We start from the raw sequence: 21611 nt of genomic DNA, 5'->3' as shown, positions 1-21611 counted from the left end.
ACTTTTACTCATTGGATTCAACTTCACTTTAGAGCTTGATTTTTTTTTCTGAGACTCAGTCACAGAAAGGGTCTACACTATTAATTTTCCTGGGAAAAACTGCAGCAGTGCCTTTGATCCTTTCTTTAAAATAATAAAAAATATGTGGCCATTCTGCATGAGGGCTAGAAGCAGACCCAATTGATTTCAATAGATGGGTGTTACTTTGAGCCAATGTTCTTCATTGCTTAGCAACAATGTGTATCTAGTTGTATAAAATTATTATAACAATGACTATCTAATGTCAGTTTGCTATAAAGGAGATGAAAAGAATAATCTAAATTTCACAGATTTGCCTCTTCTATACTTCTTCTATACTTTCATTTTGTAGTGAAAACAATTGTCATGAAGACTTTGTAGAGTCTCCTGAGAAATTTTAGTTATTCAGTATTTTCTCTGTATATCTAGACATTTTCAACTGAAGTAGACATTGTCAAATTGAGACAACTATATCAAATAGTTCTTGTCTCCATGTCCCTCACTCTGCCTATAATTATTTGAGAATAATTATCTCAACAGACTTTATTTAGGACAAAGTGAAAAATTAGCACAATGATTTTAATTCAACTTTAATTCCTGTTCAACAGTCTGCAAGTCTGCATCACTGTGTACCTATTGGACTTTGAACCACTTGAGCCTTAGGGTCTCCAGACCTTTCCCCTCATCCTTTTCTTACTGTCACTGAGTATTCATTCCATTTTCTTCAAATGTTTAAGCAGTGATGTGAATGAGATCCTGGTCTCCCTTGTTTTCCACATCTCTCCTGCCTCCCCCAAATCTGCAAGGGGTATTGCAAAGGAATGAAGATGTTGTGATTACTCATACCATTTACCCTTTGTTACATGTTAAGAAAGCAACTGATCGGATTTCAGTTTGTTAAGATTTGGAAGGATTGTGATGCTAAATTGAGTGTAGTTTATATTAAAATGGACCTGTTGTAATTATTTCAGAAGATGAAAAAGATGTCTTTGATACTATTTTCTGATCGTTCTAAATTTTCAAAACTTGTTCCTTGGAAGATTTTTAAATTTTTTTTTCTTTTTAAATCCACTATCTCATCCCCAAGGAAAAAAATTAAAACAAATTGGTACTAATAATTTTATTGTTGTTAGTTGTGAAAATATCTATTGGATTATTCTTAACTTTGTTGTTGTTAGTTGTGAAGTTGTGTCCGATCCATCGCGACCACATGGACAACGTTCCTCCAGGCCTTCCTGTCCTCTACCATCCTCTGGAGTCCAATTAAGCTCACACCTACTGCTTCAGTGACTCCATTCAGCCACTACGTTCTCTGTCGTTCCATTCTTCTTTTACCCTCAATCATTCCCAGCATTAGGCTCTTCCCCAGTGAGTCCTTTCTTCTCATTAGGTGGTCAAAGTATTTGAGTTTAATCTTCAGGATCTGGCCTTCTAAAGAGCGGTCAGGGTTGATCTCCTGTAGAACTGACCGGTTTGATAGCCTTGCAGTCCAAGGGACTCGCAGGAGTCTTCTCCAGCACCATAGTTCAAAGGCCTTAATTCTTTGGCGCTCCACCTTTCTCATGATCCAACTTTCACAGCCATACATTGCAACTAGGAAAATGATAGCCTTGACTATATATACTTTTGTTGGCAAAGTGATGTCTCTGCTTTTTAGTATGCTCTCTAGATTTGCCATAGCTTTCCTCCCCAGGAGCAAGTGTCTTTTAATTTCTTGGCTGCAGTCCCCATCTGCGGTGTTCTTGGAGACCAGGAAAATAAAATCTGTCACTACCTCCATTTCTTCCCCATCTATTTGCCAGGAATTGAGAGGGCTGAATGCCATGATCTTAGTTTTCTTAATGTTGGGTTTTAAGCCAATTTTTGCACTCTCCTTCTTCACCTGCATCAATACGCTCTTTAGTTCCTCTTCACATTCAGAAGAGGAACTAAAGTATCATCTGCATATCTGAGGTTGTTAATATTTCTCCTGGCAATCTTAATTCCAACTTTTGATTCATCTAGCCCTGCTTCTCATGACGTGCTCTGCATATAAGTTAAATAGGCAGGGTGACAGCATACAGCCTTCTCAGACTCCTTTCCCAATTTTGAACCAATCAGTGGTTCTGTGTCCAGTTCTCACTGTTGCTTCTTGGCCCATATATAGGTTTTTCAAGGGACAAATAGGATGGTCTGGTATTCCCATCTCTTTAAGAACTTGCCACAATTTGTTGTGATCCACACAATCAAAGGCTTTAGCATAGTCAATGAAGCAGAAGTAGATGTTTTTCTGGACCTCCCTAGCTTTCTCCATGATCTAGCGTACATTGGCAATTTGATCTCTAGTTCCTCTACCTCTTCGAAATCCTAACTGTACTTCTGATAGGTCTCGATCCACATATTGCTGGAGCCTAGCTTGTAGGATTTTAAGCATAACTTTACTAGCTTGTGAAATGAGTGCAATGGTGTGATAGTTTGAACATTCTTTGGCATTCTCTTTCTTTGGCATTGGAATGTAAACTGACCTTTTCCAATCCTGTGGCCACCGTTGAGTTTTCCAAATTTGCTGACAAATTGAGTGTAGCACTTTTACTGCATCATCGTTTAAGATTTTGAATAGCTCAGCTGCAATACTGTCACCTCCACTAGCTTTGTTGTTTGTCAGATTTCCTAAGGCCCATTTGACTTCACATTCTAGGATGTCTGGCTCCAGGTCAGTGACCATCCCATTGTGGTTATCAGGGATGTTAAGCTCCTTCTTGTATAGTTTTTCTGTGTAATTTTGCTACCTCTTCTTAATTTCTTCTGTCTCTGTTAGGTCCCTGCCATGTTGGTCCTTTATCATGCTCAACTTTGAATGAAATATTCCATTATATCTCAAATTTTCTTGAAGAGGTTTTTGGTCCTCCCTATTCTAATTTTTGTTAAAATTTAAGCCTAAATTTTGCAACAAGAAGCTGATGATCTTAGCCACTGTCAGCTCCTCGTCTTCTTTTTACTGACTGTATAGAGTTCTCCATCTTGGCTGCAAAGCACATAGTCAATCTGATTTCTGTGTTGACCGTCTGGTGATGACCATGTGTAGAGTTGTCTCTTGGGTTGTTGGAAAAGAGTGTTTGCTATGACCATCATATTCTGTTGACAAAATTCTATCAGCCTGCGGCCTGCTTCATTTTGTACTCCAAGGCCATACTTGCCTGTTATTCCAGTTATTTTTTGGCTTCCTACTTTAGCATTCCAATCCCCCATGATGATAAGGATATCGTTTTTTGGTTTTAATTCTATAAGGTGTTGTAGGGCTTCATAGAACCAGTCAACTTCAGCCTCTTCAGCACCAGTGGTTGGGGCATAGACGTGGAGTACTGTGATGCTAAATGGTTTAGCCTTGGATTCGAACTGAGATCATTCTGTCATTTTGGGGATTGTATCCTATTCTTTATTAAAGGCTACTCCATTTCTTCTGAGGGATTCTTGCTAGCATTAGTATACCTGATGTTCATCTGAATTAAATTCACCCATTCCTGTCCATTTTAGTTCGCTGATTGCTAAGAAGTCGATGTTCAGTCTTGTCATCTCTTGTTTGACCACATCCAGCTTGCCTTGATTCATGGACCTTACATTCCAGGTTCCTACAGAGAATAGATCTTTACAGCATCAGACTTTCCTTTTACCACCAGATATATCCACAGCTGAGTGTCCTTTCGGCTTTGGGCTAGTCGCTTCACTTTTTCTGGTGCTACTAGTACTAGCCCTCTGCTCTTCCCCAGTAACATATTGGACACCTTCCGACCTGAGGGGCTCATCTTCCAGCATCATATCTTTTTTCCTTTTTGTACTGTCCATGGGGTTTTCATGGCAGATACTGGAGTGGGTTGCCATTTCCTTCTCTAGTAGATCACGTTTTGTCAGAGCTCTCTGCTATGACCTGTCTGTCTTGGGTGGCCCTGCATGGCATAGCTCATAGCTTGATTGAGCTATGCAAGCCCCTTCACCACAACAAGGCAGCAATCCATGAAGGGGGTACTAATAATAACTTGCCTCTTTTTATTAAACAAATACATTTTTTTCTGATTTGGCATCAGGAATCTTCAGTACAGATGGCCGTTGATTGGAATCAGAAATTCTTTTTTATATATATTAAGTATTTTTTATTTTTCCAATATAAATATACATATTTTGTGGACAGTACATTGATTGGGTCAGGTCTTTTTTATACAACGTTAACAATAATAATACAAATAGCATGTAGAATTCTAATCTTCCAACTTCAAACAATACTAGTCTCATTTCATATTCCGTTTACATTTTCCCTTTAATTCATTTAAGCATAAATAACATTTCTTTGCACCCTGTGCTTATTATCCCTTAGTAAAAGTTGTCATTCAATATTTTAAAAATCACTCATTATTCCACCATAACATCAATATTCCAAATGTATAGGATTACAAATAACACCAATTATTAACAATATTCAATCTATCACGGGAGTATATCTCAAGTCCCCCCATTTCTAATCCTTAATATTTTAAATTCACAATATCTTTTAACAACTGTTAATATTAGTACTTCAGTTAAATTGTCTAGTCTTAAATTACTATCTACTAACCTAAAACTTATTGGGGTTTTGGAATTTTCCAATTTTATTAATATATTTTCTCATTATCCATCAACTCTAAAAATTCCATCATTTATTGATTTTTTGGTCAGTCTTTTATCTCTCTCTCTCTTGGAATCTTGTATCTCTTTTTAATTTTTTTGTGTCTACTAAACTTTTCCTTCTGAATGCTTTTTGCCTCTTTCTGCTGCATTTTTTGAATACCCATCCACAAAACTTCTTTTCGTTTTTATTTTTTAAACAGGTTTTTCTCTCTTCTTTCTGTATCCTTATCAATTATGACGTTATGTATTTATCTTCTACTTCTCTTCTCGTCTTTGTTCCTAACTTCTTGCTTCTCATTTTTATTCTCCACTTCCCCTTCTTTTTCTAGTTTCTCATCTACTTCTTGAATATTGTGTTCCTCTTTTCCCCCTAATTGTTCAGTAGCGTCTACATTCATTTCTATAAATTTAAACAATTTCTTTATCTCTTTGTCATTTCTTAAGGATTTACGCAGACTTTTTAACATGCACAATATTTCTTCATACATCTCTAAATTCATTTTATAGTGATTTAATACAGCTTATAAAAAGTATATTTCTATTACTTCAGTACCTCAATATTGAAGAAACTTCTATTTAATCCAATTACATCAATCCCATAGTTACACCTCCAAAACTCCACATTTTATTTCATAATAGTTTACAGCCTTATAGTTCCCCAATTGTCCAAATTTTAAAGTCTTATTTCCTTCTTCTATCTTTTCTTCTGACCTTTTCTTCTTGTGCCCCTTAGAATATTCTATTAAATAACATTAATAATCCAAGTCCCAATTTGTCCAAGTTAGTCCACTAAGTTCTTCCAGTCTTTCCAATCCATAATCCAATAGTCAATTTTAGTAAGATTTAGTTATTTGCAAATTAGTTTCTTTTGTAACTCTTCAAAAGGAAAGAAAAAAAACACCACAATTGAATGTTCTCGAATTTTCCCAGTCATTTCTAACAACAGAGTCAAGGTCAGGCCATTTACCAGATGTTGTTACTTCTGTTCTGTGTATTAGACTTTGTATGTATTAGATTAGTTTTCATTAAATATACTGCAGCTATAGTGTTGTAGTAGTGTTGTAGCCATCTCCAGTAGATGGCTCTCTTATGCCCCTTACATCCAATGTAAGCAATCTGTCAAAAACAGCTGATCGTTGGATAAATCCAAGGGTTTAGAAATTCAAATAAACAAATAATTTCTCCCTAAAGTCACTCTCAGATTATTTGGGCTTTTCTCCATGCTGTCTGTATTTTATAGCTTCTCTTGGGCTCTAGCTATAGTTTTATAGCTTCTCTTGGGCTTTTTTTCCTGCCTTTTCGTTTCTAGTTGTTTTCCCCTTAATTCACCACTTTTTTAAGCTTAGGAGTTTTCTTTTCACAATCTTTTTGTTATTGCAAGTCATTAAAGTAAACGTTGGTAAATATCTCACCCAATTTCAACGTTCTGTCCATACACTGCTCTTGCACAACCTTAGTTCCCAGTTCTCCCGGCTTCATGGCTGTCAGCAATGGCGGCCATGCCTGTTGCCATTTGGCAAGAGCTTGCTTCGGACCTAACGAGGAATTTGCAGATTCCTCATGGTCAGCGAAGCACCTCTCCTTTCACCATCCCTACAAGACCGCTATGACCCTGAGGGGTCTTCTGGCAGCTGTTCTTGCTGAAGTTGCAATCGGAAATCTAGAATCAGAATTTCTGTTGCTAAGCAAGATGGTGGTTAGGTGAGTCATACTTGATTTTATGATCTTTTTTTCCACAATTGTTAATCACTACAGTTGTTAAGTGAATAATGCAATTGTTAAGCAAATCCAGCTTCTCCACTGACTTTGTCAGAAGCTGGCTAAGAACGTTGAAAATGGTGATCACAGTATGCTTCTTTGACTCAGCATATCAAGCACCTCTTTTCACTTGGAAGATACTAAAATACAAAGTCTTGAAAAATATGAATTCTCTATTGCTGTCTTATAAAAGAGGGACATTGGGCAGTTAATAGCATGCCATAAGCAGTTAGATAAGATAGTCCTGCCTTCCTTAACATTTTTAAGGAATTCAAATATGAATATAAAAAGGAAATAGTTCTGTTTAAGAATAAGTGTGGAGTACATATCTTAAAACAAGTACCTATGTCACTATCAAGGTAATTCAATAGACTAATCAATGTAGTCACTGAAGGTTGAGTTCCACTCAACACTCTTTAATTATTTGATATTATATCACTTACCATTTTCTCTGAAATCTCCTTTACAAATGAAAGAATGACAAGCTGGTCACAGAGAGGTGCAATCCCACTGATATAAAATTCAGTGTTGAACTGAGACACTAAGCAGCAGACAAATAAAGAAACAGTTAGTTTATTATTAATTGAAATTATTGGCTGTGTTTTCATGATGAAATAATATCACAGATATTTTAATATGCAAATGAAGTCAATATCATTATAATAATTTCCTGAGAGACAGATCAGCAGACATTTAATTTTCCTTTAAAATTAATCTCTAAAATTTGACAAATTTGGTATAAAATTTGTATTCTATGCCAAAATTGATTACCATAAAGTTAATTTTTATGGTAAATAACTTTAATTTCTGTAGGAGAAAGAGGTGTATACTATACCCTATATCAGTGATGGCTAACCTTTTTGCCATCTCATGACAGGAGCAGGAGTGTATGTCATGCACAAGCATGCCCACACCCATAATTCTATGCACCCTGCCCCCACGCATATGTGTGTGACACCCCACCCCCCGCTTCCAGCACACAATGGCACGGTAGGCCCATTTTTTGCCATCCCCAGCCTCCAGAGCCTTTCTAGGAGTCTGGGGAGGGCGAAAATGGCTTTCTCCACCCCCCGGAGGCTCTCTGGAGTCCAGAAATGGCCCAGTGGGAGCAGAAGTTGGCAAATGAGCCGTTTTCGGTCTCCGGAGGGCCTATGGGGGTGTGGAAGGCCGTTTTTGCCCTCCCCAGACTCCTAGAAAGGCTCTGAGGCTGGGGACAGCAAAAAATGGGCCTTCCAGTCCGACTGGAAGTTGGCAAATGGGCCTCTTCTGGCCTCCAGAGGCAGGAAACAGCCTGTTTCCCTACTTCTGGTGGGCCCAGGAGGGCCAAAAATCAGCTGGGTGCGGGACCTGAGCTCAGGTGCCCACTGATATGGCTATATGTGCTACCTGTGGCACACGTGCCATAGGTTTGCCATCACAGCCCTATATGCTCAAGACTGATAAAACAAACCTTCAGTTACACACAAGGTAGTAATCCAAGATACTGTTCAATGTGAACATATATTTTGCAACTGTAACAGTTCAATACAAATAATTATTTTAATACTAAGAATATTATGGTATTTCCACCATCTGTGGAAAGCTGCAGTAATTAGAACATCCAAGCTCCATTGAAAAGAAAAAAGAATGAACACGGGCTTTACTGAATTTCAGAAGAACTTTTTATATATCTGCATTATAGATTAATTTTGTCAAAAGGATATTCTGTCATGACACATATTATGAATATAAGACTTCATCACATAAGATTTGGGTAACAGTACAGAATCAGCTCTAGTTCATATGTTGCCATCACACATGTATTGGTTTTAAGATTTTGGGAGTTTTTTGTAATGCTGACGTTCTGTAACATTTGTAACAGTCTCTTTTTCTCTTATTGGGCTTTTTTTCTTCAACTCCCAGCTTCTAATGTCAAAAACAATGTATCTACCTTGGTGTATTTCAGCATCCTACTCATTGATATGTTTCTCCCAGTTTCTGCTATTCTAGACACTAAGCAATAGGCAGCCATGGTTACAATTACTGGGAATACTAATAAAGTAATGCTATTCATTGATACAGTACAAAGAGGCTATTAGATGAAAGGTGGCTGAAAAATTTACAATATCCTTTCATGAAGGTGTACTGAGAATTCATTTTTCCATTTTGTATGGAATAGGAATGATGAGATTACAATAATTCCATAATTTGCCTTGGCTCTAGACTTGGAGTGCTGATTAAATAACATCCTCTACAATCTTAAATTAGTCAGCAAGGAGGGAAAGAGGTCATGGGTGACTCATATGCTTTCTGTCTGTTGAGGTTAGCAGAAATGGATATGATGACAGATTGACTTTGAAGTTCTTTAGTGTGAGTCCGAATACAAATAGTGGTGGTTAATTACTTTTAACTAACAAAATAGTCAAATTCAGATTATAACATTACTATACAATATTTCCAACTGGGATTTTATTTTAATCACTAGAACCAATATAATCCACTCCTTTTTAATTTACTTTATTGATTAGCCCTTTGGGCCATATCAAAGTGCAAAGTTCTATGCACAATTTATTACTAAAATCTGATAAATTTTTTTAAAATGGAATCAGATAAAATACAGTTTAAAATGATGGCTTTGATTAGCCTATAGGCCATATCAAAGCACAAGGTGCAAACACGTATCACCAATAAATAATTTAAAATAAGAGTAGGGTAAAATACAATAGTTACAGGATAAGATACAATATAATATAAAATACAATAAAATGACATAAAATTATATTTCAGTGTCACCCTTACAATCTACCTCTATCAGTCCCATGTATGCAGATCGCATCTGAACCATTTTGTTTAAGTACTGTGCTGTGTTAAATGTTATTTTCAGATTCTGGCTGCACATAAAGTAAGTTGTTTCGATATGGGGATCCCAATGGGTCATTCGTTTGGTATATGGACCAAGGTACCTGTCTTACACCCCCTTATACAAGCAACAGTTAAATAGGGATGTGAGCTGGGTTTTCTACCTCTGCCACTCCACAAATGCAGGGACGCTCATTGTAGGGCAAAGAATCAAATCTCCCATATCTGACCATTGTGTCAAGCTGCTTGAATCACCCTCATGTAAATATCTCCCTAAGATGTTTTGGCAGTTATAACTTCAAATAGCTGTGTACTTGAAAATTATGTTTGTATTTGCTCAGCCATTTCAAGTTACCCACCTTACTAAGGATAGCTATATCATTTTGTGCTTCTATATCCTTAATTCTTTGGGCAGCTCTTTTTTTGAATTGTTATCCTGTTATGCAAGAGACAGGAAGACCACAGCTTCTTACAAAATTCATTAGTTTGATGATCCAGGAGATTTGTGATTGTAATTTTATTTGCTCTATAACTCGGGGAGTCTATCATTCTCCATTTCATTGACTTTGCACCAGTAGTTATATGCTCTAATTTTGGATAGTGCATGAATTGTATGAATTCCCAATTCAGCCCTAACTCTGCAGCAGATGTTCTTGCATCGACACCCAGAATACATCTCAAATGCTGGGACTGTGTGTTCTGTGGCTGTGGTTGAATATAGACCCCAAACTTCTGCTCCATACAAGAGTATAGGAGTAACCTTAGCTTTGTATACTTTAATTAATGGGGCTAGGACCCTGGGTAACTATGGTTCTTTAATTTAAGCAGTAAATTCAAACAGGTGTTTGCTCTAAGCGTACTATGTTAATGATGGCAAGCTCAAGACCCAGTCTTGGAAAAGGTTACACCTAAATATACAAAGGTGTTAACAAAAGTTCACCGTCTAATTGCCACCATGTCTCTGATGATGTTTTCCAAACACCTTTATTTTCAATTTAAATTTACTAATGGATAGAGAGTTATCCTGGCAATAAGAGCTGAATCTTTATTTATTTATTTATTTATTTATTTATTTTGTCACAACATCATACAAAAAGATTATATAGTATATACACATATAAACATATATAGGAAGAAGAAAAGAAAAACAATAGGACAGGAACGGTAGGCACGTTTGTGCGCTTATGCACACCCCTTATGGTCCTCTTAGGAATGGGGTGAGGTCAATAGTAGAAAGTTTTTGGTTAAAGCTGTTAGGATTATGGGAAGAGACCACAGAGTCAGGTAAAGTATTCCAAGCACTGATGATTCTGTTGCAGAAGTCGTATTTTCTGCAATCTAGATTAAAGCGGTTTACATTAAGTTTAAATCTATTGGTTGCCCTTGTATTATTGCAATTAAAGCTGAAGTAGTCTTTGACAGGAAGGACATTACAATAGATGATTCTGTGAGTTAAACTTAGGTCTTGTCGAAGGCGACGGAGTTCCAAGTTTTCTAAGCCTAGGATTTCAAGTCTGGTGGGATAAGGTATTTTGTTGTTTTCAGAGGAATGGAGAACTCTTCTTGTAAAATATTTCTGGACACGTTCAATTGTATTGATGTCAGAGATGTGGTGAGGGTTCCAAACAGGTGAGCTGTATTCTAGAATTGGTCTAGCAAATGTTTTATATGCTCTGGTTAGTAGTGTGGTGTTTTTTCTTCTTAATAGCCTATGTAATCCTACTAGTGAATATGATAATAAAATCATATCATCCGCATAAAGCAAGCTGTTATCAGTAAGTATTTAGGATCTTCAGCATGTGTACCATGGGGTCCTTCATTAACCCTGGCAAGTCATTGATATATAAACTAAATAGTAATGGGGCCAGGATACATCCTTGCCTTACCCCTTTATTTGTGTGAATCCTGTTAGTCAGAACCCCATTAACCCCATACTGTACCCTCAAACAGGTACTTGTGTAAAGGGCTTTAATCAAAGCCAACCATCTAGGATCGATTTTAAGAGATGTCAGTTTACTCCATATTACTTCTCTGTTTACCATATCAAATGCTGCTGTAAGGAATATATCCTCTTATAGGCATATTTGGCAATTAGATGGTTCAAGGCAAAGCAGTTATCAATAGTGGATCAGCTTTGTTCTGCTTGTTCTTCTGTGAGGATACTGTTTTCTTCTACCAGATTTCAATTCTATTCAAAAGAAACCTAGCATATATTTTTGCTGCAGTGTCAATCAGGCTAATAGGCCTAAAATTACTAGGATCCTTTTTATTTCCTTTTTTATATATGGGAACAACTATTGCCATCTTCCACGCATCTGGTGTATGGCAGGTGTTATTTTTATGTGTAAAAAGACTTGCCAACACTGGGCCCCACCAATTGGGAAATTTCTTGAAAAATTATGCTGGTTAAAAAAATCCTCACCTGGGGCTTTATTTATTTATTTTTATTTATTTATTTATTTATTTGATTTTTATACCGCCCTTCTCCCGAAGGACTCAGGGCGGTGTTTATTGCTCTTTAAGCTTTTAATGATGGATTGTATCTTCTTTTCCGAGACTGGTGGCCAAGGGTGGGTGAGTTATAATCCACTCAAAGAATGCATACCTTCTCAAATTACATTTCTGCTACAACTTTTTTATTGCAAATTAAAAAGAAAGAAATCAAATGTACAAGAAAAGAAAATGCAGAATGAGAGCCAAAAAGAAGATATTGCTGGATTTTCCCTACATGAAAGAATACATAGCACAATATTTTCAGTATTACAACTGGTCAGAAATGGATTTTTATATAGTTGTAGACATAAATTCAACATAATCTAACACCAGTCAAAATAAATATACTGTTTCATAAAAACTTTTCTTGTAACTTTAGAATTGAAAAGCAAGGAAATGCTATTTTTTTAATGCTGTGCTCAAGAGATAATAAAACCTAAAAGGTAGGTATTCAGGGTTTATACCCCTCACAAGCAGTAAGTCAGTGTAAAATACATTTATATGATGTCAAACTTGAACTGAATGAGAAACACAGTTCAAGTGCAATGGTTAACTTTAAGTTGGAGTTATTGGTTATTGGGTTAGACTCAGATGCTCAGAAGGCGATTGGTTGGATTTAAGGAATCAGACTGCCTGTCTTGCAGAAATCCTTAACAAAAGTAATGCCCTGTAAAGACCTGATATTCAGGAATTTGACAGAAACCATCTATCAGATACAGGGAATAATATGTCCTCCCCTCCCAACATATTCAAGTTCAAATACAGTCTAGTGTCCTAGATAATATAAAAGAACTATATTAGGGAACCTATAAAGATATAAATTGAAATCAGCATTTTTTCCAATTAGTTTAGTAAGCAGGAAAAGTTGAAGGGAGATAATGACTTTTCCTACTTCAGCATTATATAGTGGTTAATGGATTGGATTAAAATTATGAAATCTTACATATAATACCACTCTCAATGATGGAAGCTCACTGGGTGAGTTTGGACAGTCATATTCTATTTTGCAGCTTGGCTATTGTGGGGGAAAATCAGAGTATTATTTATAGAACCTTAAGATCCTGATGAAAAGACAGGACTTAACAGTTATCAAATATATCATTCAACAAACTTATTGGGTGATTATAAGGCACTTTCCCTTTCATGGATCACTGCCTTGTCGTGCAGAAAGGGCTTGTGCAGTGCAATGAAGCTATGAGCTATACTATGCAGGGCCAACCAAGACGGACAGGTCATAGCAGAGAGCTCTGACAAACACTAGGCCATTCAGGTATCAACTAAATCATATCCCTGATGAATAGTAGAGGTGACAGAATGCCTGAAGAACTAGAGACAGAATGTTTGAAGAACTAAGGACAGAGGTTCGCAACAATGTACAAGAGGTAGCAACTAAAACCATCCCAAAGAAAAAAAAATGCAAGGAAGCAAAATTGTTGTCTGAGGAAGCCTTACAAATAGCTGAAGAAAGAAAGGAAGCGAGAGGTAAGGGAGAAAGAGAAAGAAATACCCAATTAAATGCAGAATTTCAGAGAATAGTTAGAAGAGATAAGAATGCCTTCTTAAATGAACAGTGCAAAGAAATAGAAGAAAATAATAGAATAGGAAGGACCAGAGATCTCTTCAAGAAAATTGAAAATATGAAAGCAACAGTTCATGCAAAGATAGGCATAATAAAGGACCAAAATGGCAGGGACCTAACAGAGGCAGAAGAGATTAAGAAGAGGTGGCAAAATTACACAGAGGAACTGTACAAGAAGGAGCTTAACATCCCTAATAACTACGATGGGGTGGTCACTGACCTCAAGCCAGACATCCTAGAATGTGAAGTCAAATGGACCTTAGGAAATCAATAAAGCTGGTGGAGGTGACAATATTGCAGCTGAGCTATTCAAAATCTTAAAAGACGATGCAGTAAAAGTGCTACACTCAATTTGCCAGCAAATTTGGAAAACTCATTAGTGGTCACAGGATTGGAAAAGGTCAGTTTACATTCCAATTCCAAAGAAAGGCAATGCCAAAGAATGTTCAAACTATCGCACCATTGCACTCATTTCACATGCTAGTAAAGTTATGCTTAAAATCCTACAAGCTAGGCTCAGCAGTATGTGGATTGAGACCTAACAGAAGTACAGGGAGGATTTTGAAGAGGCAGAGGAACTAGAGATCAAATTGCCAACATACGCTAGATCATGGAGAAAGCTAGGAAGTTCCAGAAAAACATCTACTTCTGCTCCATTGACAATGCTAAAGCCTTTGATTGTGTGATCACAACAAATTGTGGCAATTTCTTAAAGAGATGGTTTCTCAAGAGACCATCTTATTTGTCTCTTGAGAAACCTGTATGCGGGTCAAGAAGCAACAGTGAGAACTGGACACGGAATCATTGATTGGTTCAAAATTGGGAAAGGAGTCCAGCAAGGGTATATACTATCACCCTGCCTATTTAACTTATATGCAGAGCACATCATGAGAAAGGCGGGGCTAGATGAATCAAAAATTGGAATTAAGATTGCCGGGAGAAATATCAACACCTGAGATATGCAGATGATACCATTCTAATGGCAGAAAGCAAAGAGGAACTAAAGAGCCTCTTGATGCGGGTGAAGGAGGAGAGTGCAAAAGTTGGCTTGAAACTCAACATTAAGAAAACTAAGATCATAGCATCTGGCCCTTTTAATTCCTGGCAAACAGATGGGGAAGAAATAGAGGTAGTGACAGATTTTATTTTCCTGGTCTCCAAGATCACCGCAGATGGGGACTGCAGCCAAGAAATTAAAAGACACTTGCTCCTGGGGAGGAAAGCTATGGCAAATCTAGAGAGCATACTAAAAAGCAGAGACATCACATTGCCAACAAAAGTGTGTATAGTCAAGGCTATGTGTTCTGTTTCCCTTCCCCCAATACTCCCAGCAAAGAGTCAGTCAGAGGCCTCCTTTTCTGATTTATTTACATATATATAAATGTCCTGGCCACGTCTACCCACGGGCCTGCCAAGTTTCTGGAGATAACAAGGAAATTACAGATAAGGCCAGAATTACTCACGAATATATTCTTCCCTCCATTGATACAGTTTGCTCAAGAATTCATTGCTTTGTCCAAGACAAAAACCAGGAAGTCCCGCTCCTATTTATAGTCTCTGCAGATGTCACTGCATGACAATTATGACTTGGCTTTGTCCCAACTCTTCTGCTGCGCCGATCACGCCTCGCAGTCTTGCATCACTCCAAAACTGTTCTTGGGCGTTGCCAAATCAGAAGAAGGCTCCAGGAATCAGGCCTTGCCGGCCCTCCTCCTCCCTTTGAGTGGGTGCCAGGGAGGAAAGGGCTCAAGAGAAGCAGGGCTTGCCAGGTCTTCTCCTCACTTTCTGAATCATCCGAGTCCAGGAGTCCGGGTCCAGGAACCTGGGTCACAACACTATCCTCACCGCAGGGCCCTTCCCCGGGCTGACGATCGGGATGCGGTCGGGCTGGGTTCTGCTCATGGAAGGCCTGCACCAGGTCAGGGGCATGAACGTCGGAGGCATCTACCCAGGAGAAATCAGTCCCGTATCCCTTCCACGCGATCAAATATTGGAAACGACCCTTCAGCCAGCGGGAGTCTCGTACACTGTGGACTTCGTATTCCTCCGACCCTTCCTTGGCGACAGTGACGGGTGCTGTTGGGCACCGAAGGGGACTCGGTGTGGCCTCAGGAACCAGAAGGGACCGGTGAAAAACGGGGTGGATCCGCATGGATCGTGGCAGGGTCAGTCGGTAGGCTACCGGGTTGATGACTGCCTCGACAGGGAATGGGCCGATGAATCGGTGGTCCAACTTCTTTACCGGGCGGTCGGACGGGAGGTGTTTGGTGGAGAGCCACACCTGGTCTCCAACTGCCAGCGGGGGCGTTGCCCGTCGGAAGCGGTTGGCGGACCGTTTGTAGTCCTCGTTTGCCCGATTCAGCTGCTGACGTACCAACTGTTGGACTGCATGCAATTCCATCAGGAAGGTCTGCGTTTCGGGAACAGGAGAATCCGGTGGTGCCAGAGGGAAGAGCTGCGGATGGTACCCCACATTGGCAAAGAACAGGGTCATCTGAGTAGAGGTGTGCTGAGAGTTGTTAAAAGCAAACTCCGCCAGGGACAGGTAATCGGCCCAGTTGTCCTGTTGCTGGTTGATGAAGCAACGGAGATACTGTTCCAGGATACCGATGACCTTCTCTGTACCCCCGTCGGTCTCCGGATGGTGCGATGACGACAGACACACCTGCACCTCCAACGCGGCCATCAGGCTCTTCCAGAAGCGAGCTGTGAACTGAATTCCGCGGTCCGAAACCACCCTGTCCGGTAGACCATGGAGGCGGAAGATGTGCTGCAGAAAGAGACGGGCTGTTTTTGCAGCTGTGGGCAGTCCGCGGCATGGGATGAAGTGTGCCATCTTGTTGAGCATGTCCACCACCATCAGCATCGTGGTGAACCCAGAGGACGGCGGCAGGTCCGTCAGGAAGTCCATGGAGATCGCCCCCCAGGGTCTGTCGGGTGTCGCCAAGGGCTGGAGGAGCCCGGGAGGGGCCCCTGTGGCGGCCTTGGCTTGCCGGCACGGTACGCAGGATGTCACGTAGGCATGTACATCATGCCGCACTCGGGGCCACCAAAAAGTCCGTGTCACCAGGTGGAGGGTCTTGAAGAACCCAAAATGTCCGGCTGCAGGGTTGTCGTGGCACTGGGTCATGACGAGGGCTCGGAGTGGTCCTGTGGGCACATATAATCGCCCCCGAAACTTGAGTAAGTCCTCCTCCAAGGTCCAAGGAGACGCGGGGCCCACCTCCGCTCTCCTTTGCTGCGACCAGGCGTCCTAGCGCTGCGCCTCTCGCACCTGGGCCCGCAAGTCCACTGGCTCCCATGCTGCGGCCAAGGCTTCTGCCGGCAGCACTGTCCGTGGAGGAAGGGGGTCCTTGGGGCAGAGGTACTCTGGCTTGCGGGACAGGGCATCCGCCCTCCGGTTGTGACCGCTGGGAATGTAGGTCACACGGAAGTTGAACCGGGCAAAAAACAACGACCACCGGATCTGCCGCTGGTTCAACTTCCGAGCTGTGGTGAGGTGCTCGAGATTCCGATGGTCCGTTCGGACCTCCACCTGATGTCGGGCCCCCTCCAGATGGTGTCGCCAAGCCTCGAATGCAGCCTTGATAGCCAGCAACTCTTTTTCCCAGATAGTGTAGTTGCGCTCGGAAGGATTGAGTTTCCGGGAGTAGTAAGCGCAGGGAAAAAGTGTGCCGCCATTCGTCGGAGCCTGTAGCAGCACCGCTCCCAGAGCCACATTGGATGCGTCCGTTTCCACCACAAAAGGCCGGAGCGGGTCGGGATGCCTCAGGACGGGTTCCGTGATGAAGGCTTTCTTGAGGGCTGTGAATGCTTCTTGCTGCGGGGGACCCCACCGGAACGCAACCTTCTTCCTGAGGAGCTGGGTAAGTGGAGCCGTCAGTGTGGCGAAGCCCGGGATGAAGGTCCGGTAGTAGTTGGCGGCCAGCAGGCGCTGAACATCCTTCACCCGACGAGGGCTTCCCAGCTACACAAAGCTTCTACTTTACATGGGTCCATGGCTATGCCCTCGGGCGAGATGATATGCCGAGGAATTCTATGGAAGTCCAGAAGAAGACGCATTTCTCCAACCGCATTGAGTTGTTGCTCCATAGCGTTGCAGAACCAGACCGGCGTGTCGAAGGTGGCTTTCCTGGACCGAGTAAATCAGGATGTCGTTCAGGTAGATAACCACGAACCGATCCAACATGTCTCGGAACACGTCGTTCATGAAGTGCTGGAAAACGGCGGGAGCGTTGGTCAACCCAAATGGCATGACAGTGTATTCGTAGTGTCCGTATCGGGTGCCGAATGCCGTCTTCCATTCGTCTCCTTCTCGCATCCGCACCAGGTTGTAGGCCCCCCGGAGATCGAGCTTGGTGAAGATCGTGGCCTCCCGCAACCTCTCCAGTAGCTCCGAGATGAGCGGCAGGGGGTAGCGATTCCGCACCGTAATGGCGTTTAGCTGGCGGTAACCACAGCACAGGCGCAAGTCCCCTGTCTTCTTCTTCACGAAGAGGACCGGGGCCGAGAGAGGGGACTTTGAAGGCCGGATGAACCCTCGGGTCAGGTTTTTGTCCAGGAAGTCCCTGAGGGCAGCCAACTCGGGCTCCGACATGGAATACAGGCGTCCCACAGGCAGTGGTGCGTTGGGCAGAAGGTCCACGGGGCAATCGTAGGGCCGATGCAGGGGTAGTCGGTCCGCCTCCTTCTCGCTGAACACGTCGGCGAAGTCCGTCAGCTCAGGAGGCAAGGTGATGGCAGCGGTGGGGACGTTCTGGCCGGCACAGGTGTGACGGATGTGGTCGACCACTGCAGACTCGGGAAAGAGATGGCGTTCCGCGACCAGGCCACCTGAGGATCGTGGGTCCGAAGCCAGGCCATCCCAAGGACCAAAGGAAAATGAAGATCCGCCGTGACATAAAACTGGATCGCCTCCTCATGGTCCCCAATAGCCAGGCGCAAAGGCTGGGTGGCAAATTTAATGGGGCCGGACACCAGTTCTCGTCCATCAATTGTCTCTACCCGCATCGGAGGGTCCACCGGAACCACGGGGACCGCAAACTGGGTCACAAAGGCTCCAGGGAATCAGGCCTTGCCGGCCTCTCCTCCTCCCTTTGAGTGGGTGCCAGGGAGGGAAAGGGCTCAAGAGAAGCAGGGCTTGCCAGGTCTTCTCCCTCACTTTCTGAATCATCCGAGTCCAGGAGTCTGGGTCCAGGAACCTGGGTCACAACAGTATGGTTTTCCCAGTTGCAATGTATGGCTGTGAAAGTTGGACTATAAAAAAGGCTGAGCACTGAAGAATTGAGGCCTTTGAACTGTAGTGCTGGAGAAGACTTCTGTGAGTCCCTTGGACTGCAAGGCGATCAATCCGGTCAGTCCAACAGGAGATCAATCCTGACCGCTCTTTAGAAGGCCGGATCCTGAAGATTAAACTCAAATACTTTGACCACCTAATGAAAAAGAAGGACTCACTGGAGAAGAGCCTAATGCTGGGACAGATTGAAAGCAAAAGAAGAACAGGACGACAGAGAACGCGGTGGCTGGATGGAGTCACTGAAGCAGTAGGCATGAGTTTAAATGGACTCCAGAGTATGGTAGAGGACAGGAAAGCCTAGAGGAACATTGTCTATGGGGTCACAATGGGTCGAACACGACTTCACAACTAACAAAGTTAAGAATAATCCAATAGATATTTTCACAGTTCTTCATATTCTTATGATTTACAATATAAATCCTTATGATTTATATTGATATATTGACCATCATTTGTGTTGTAAATGTTGTACCTTGATGAACGTATCTTTTCTTTTATGTACGCTGAGAGCATATGCACCAAGACAAATTCCTTGTGTGTCCAATCACACTTGGCCAATAAAATTCTACTCTATTCTATTCTATATAGGTATTCTGAGACTTGTAATTTTTCCTTTCATCAGCAGGTGGCACACTTAACTTAAATTTCAGTATTGCCGCTAGTCAATTGTCATTTTAGTTGTAAATCAATTATAAAAGCAGAATAAGTCTTGTAAGTAAATGATTCCAGCATTTTAAAATGCCTTCCCAATACCACATCTTCCCAGTTTAAGAGTCCAATTTTCTATTTCAATATTTATTATTTTTCTCTTTGTGCCTTCCCCTTATGGTTTGGTATTTTCTCAGAATGCTTAGACGGTGCTTTAAAAATAATTCTGAGCAAATAGTTCTAAATTATTCTTTGGGGTTAAAATTAAGGCAAAAAGAAATCCTCTCCCCCAGTTCCAGCACAGTTCACCTACTTCACTCCAGCACCAGTCTTAGTTGTTCCTTGGTTTGTGGCAGTCTCTTTTGGCTGCCTCTTCTTCTTGCTGTGGCTGAGAAGGAAACCTTCCCCCCCCGTCAGACAGGACAGCTGCGACTCTCCTCGACTTCATAGGGTGCCCCCCTTTGCTTCACTGCCCCTACAGGGTGGCTTTGGCTCCTCTCGGAGCCCACAAACAGGGAGAAGTCAGCACAGGGAATGCGGAGACCCATTCCTTGTGTCTGATATTGCCACAATGTCAACCTGAAGTCAGTTCTAGTTCCTTTTGAAAAGGCCCTGGTATATCCCCTCTTCAAGAAGCCATCGCTGGACCTACCATTCTGGATAACATTCTGGATAAGGGACAGAAACAACATTGGTCACACACATGGGTGATTTCTGGAAGGAACAGGATGAAGGTGGTGAATCCAGTAGCCAATAGCCACTCCACCTTATCAGGGTTCACCTGAAGTATGTTGTTCCCATCCAGGCCCCCACAGCCTCTAGACATGGTGAAAGAATGTCCACAGCATTACTCACTTCATCTGAGATGGCTATCATCACAATATTTTTTGATATTTCATCTATGGTGATGGATTATCTCATCCAGTAATTTCATCTAGATATTAAAAAGGAATGGAGAATGTATTAGACTTTAGGGTTCCAGACGCTGCCACATTTTTCCCCTGAGGGGAGGAAGGGGGGCTGAGGGGTATGGTAACATTCTTCAAGCGGTCAAGGTCGGATGGTGTTCACATCTGCAGGAAGAGTGGCAAGAAGATATTCGAATGAACTGGGAGAACGTGGGACCATGTGACCATCAAAGGGGTCAGGGGGATGGGACTCTTGGGGTTTGTATAACTGGAGAAAAGAATCCGGAAATTCAGTTTTGGAATTTCACTCATCGTGTGCCAGTTTCCTCATGCTAGTAAAGAACTCTGGAAAACAATGGCTTCTGAGGTTTTTTTATGCAGAAGAGGTTTTTCTGGAACCTTGACATTAAGTCTGTGGCACACTACAAAGAAGGGGCCATGAGCTGAACCTTTTGTTCTCTATCAACACCGATTGGGACCAGCCTTGAGGAACGAGATGAACCAGCACAAAACTCTGCTGCCCATCCTCAAATCACTAAGTCAGTCCAAAAAGATACCACAGTCAATGGTATAAAAAAGGCTAAGGAAAGCAAGAATGGATTCACCACTTTCATCCTGCTCCAATCCCTCAACTCTGAACTCCATCAGCATCCCGGGGAAGGAAAATCCCAAGGAAACCGCCAGACAAGGGAAGGATCACCCGACAAGCTGTTGAGGTTCCTCCCCTTTCTGCTGGAGAGGAGGAAACTCCAGCTTCAGAACCCACTCCGGGCTCCACCAGTGAGAACAGTGGGGAAGAGGATCCGATGGTAAGTGAAGCCATCTGCCCCTTCTCCATTAAGTCCTGAATAGTAGTGCCAAGAACTGGGGCCCTGGGGGGCATAGAGGCCATTATAGACACCGGCTGTACCAGGTGTCTAATCCGCCTCCCAATTGTCCAAAAGCTAGGGATAAGCACAAAGCGCCTGGTGCATCCCATACACTTTGAGAAGGTTGATGGGACACTAATAGGAGGAGCCTCAGCCACCTTAGTCACGGAGCTCATTAGATTGGAGATGGGACATCGCCAGGAACTCATATGTTTCATAGTAGCCCCCAAAATGACTGAATCGATCATATTAGGCCTCACTTGGCTGGACAAGTGGGGCCCAACCATCAAGTGGGAAGATGGCTACCAAAAGCTAAGAATAGTCATTGACCTATTGCCACCAGTTCCTCCGAATAAATGCCAACAGGCATCAACCCCTTGCAGCCCCAGTCGACTGGAGAGTGCTGCAGCTGCCACAGATGGCTCCTTGGCTGTCCTCAGGTGCCCAACTAATATTGGGATTTGATGGCCGCCTTTAGTGAGAAGGACTGCAACTCCCGCCCCCTGCTGACTGCATGATTGAGTTCGTACTGGGAGCCAAGTTGCCAAAGCCCAAAATGTATTCCA

General features: G+C 42.0%; 1 protein-coding gene across 4 annotated transcripts in view; it reads right to left on the bottom strand.

Moving 5' to 3' along the window:
* VPS41 (VPS41 subunit of HOPS complex) overlaps positions 1-21611 on the bottom strand; it is a 259609-nt gene that overhangs the window by 70241 nt on the left and 167757 nt on the right. For all 4 annotated transcript variants that reach the window (XM_058179680.1, XM_058179681.1, XM_058179683.1 and 1 more), the window contains one exon: positions 6858-6955. In XM_058179680.1, the coding sequence (XP_058035663.1) occupies positions 6858-6955 (98 nt within the window). The remainder of the gene's footprint in view (positions 1-6857; positions 6956-21611) is intronic.

Source organism: Ahaetulla prasina, chromosome 4 (genome assembly GCF_028640845.1).
Source record: "Ahaetulla prasina isolate Xishuangbanna chromosome 4, ASM2864084v1, whole genome shotgun sequence".
Taxonomy (NCBI): Eukaryota; Metazoa; Chordata; class Lepidosauria; order Squamata; family Colubridae; genus Ahaetulla; species Ahaetulla prasina.
This window is presented reverse-complemented; position numbering and strand designations above follow the sequence as displayed.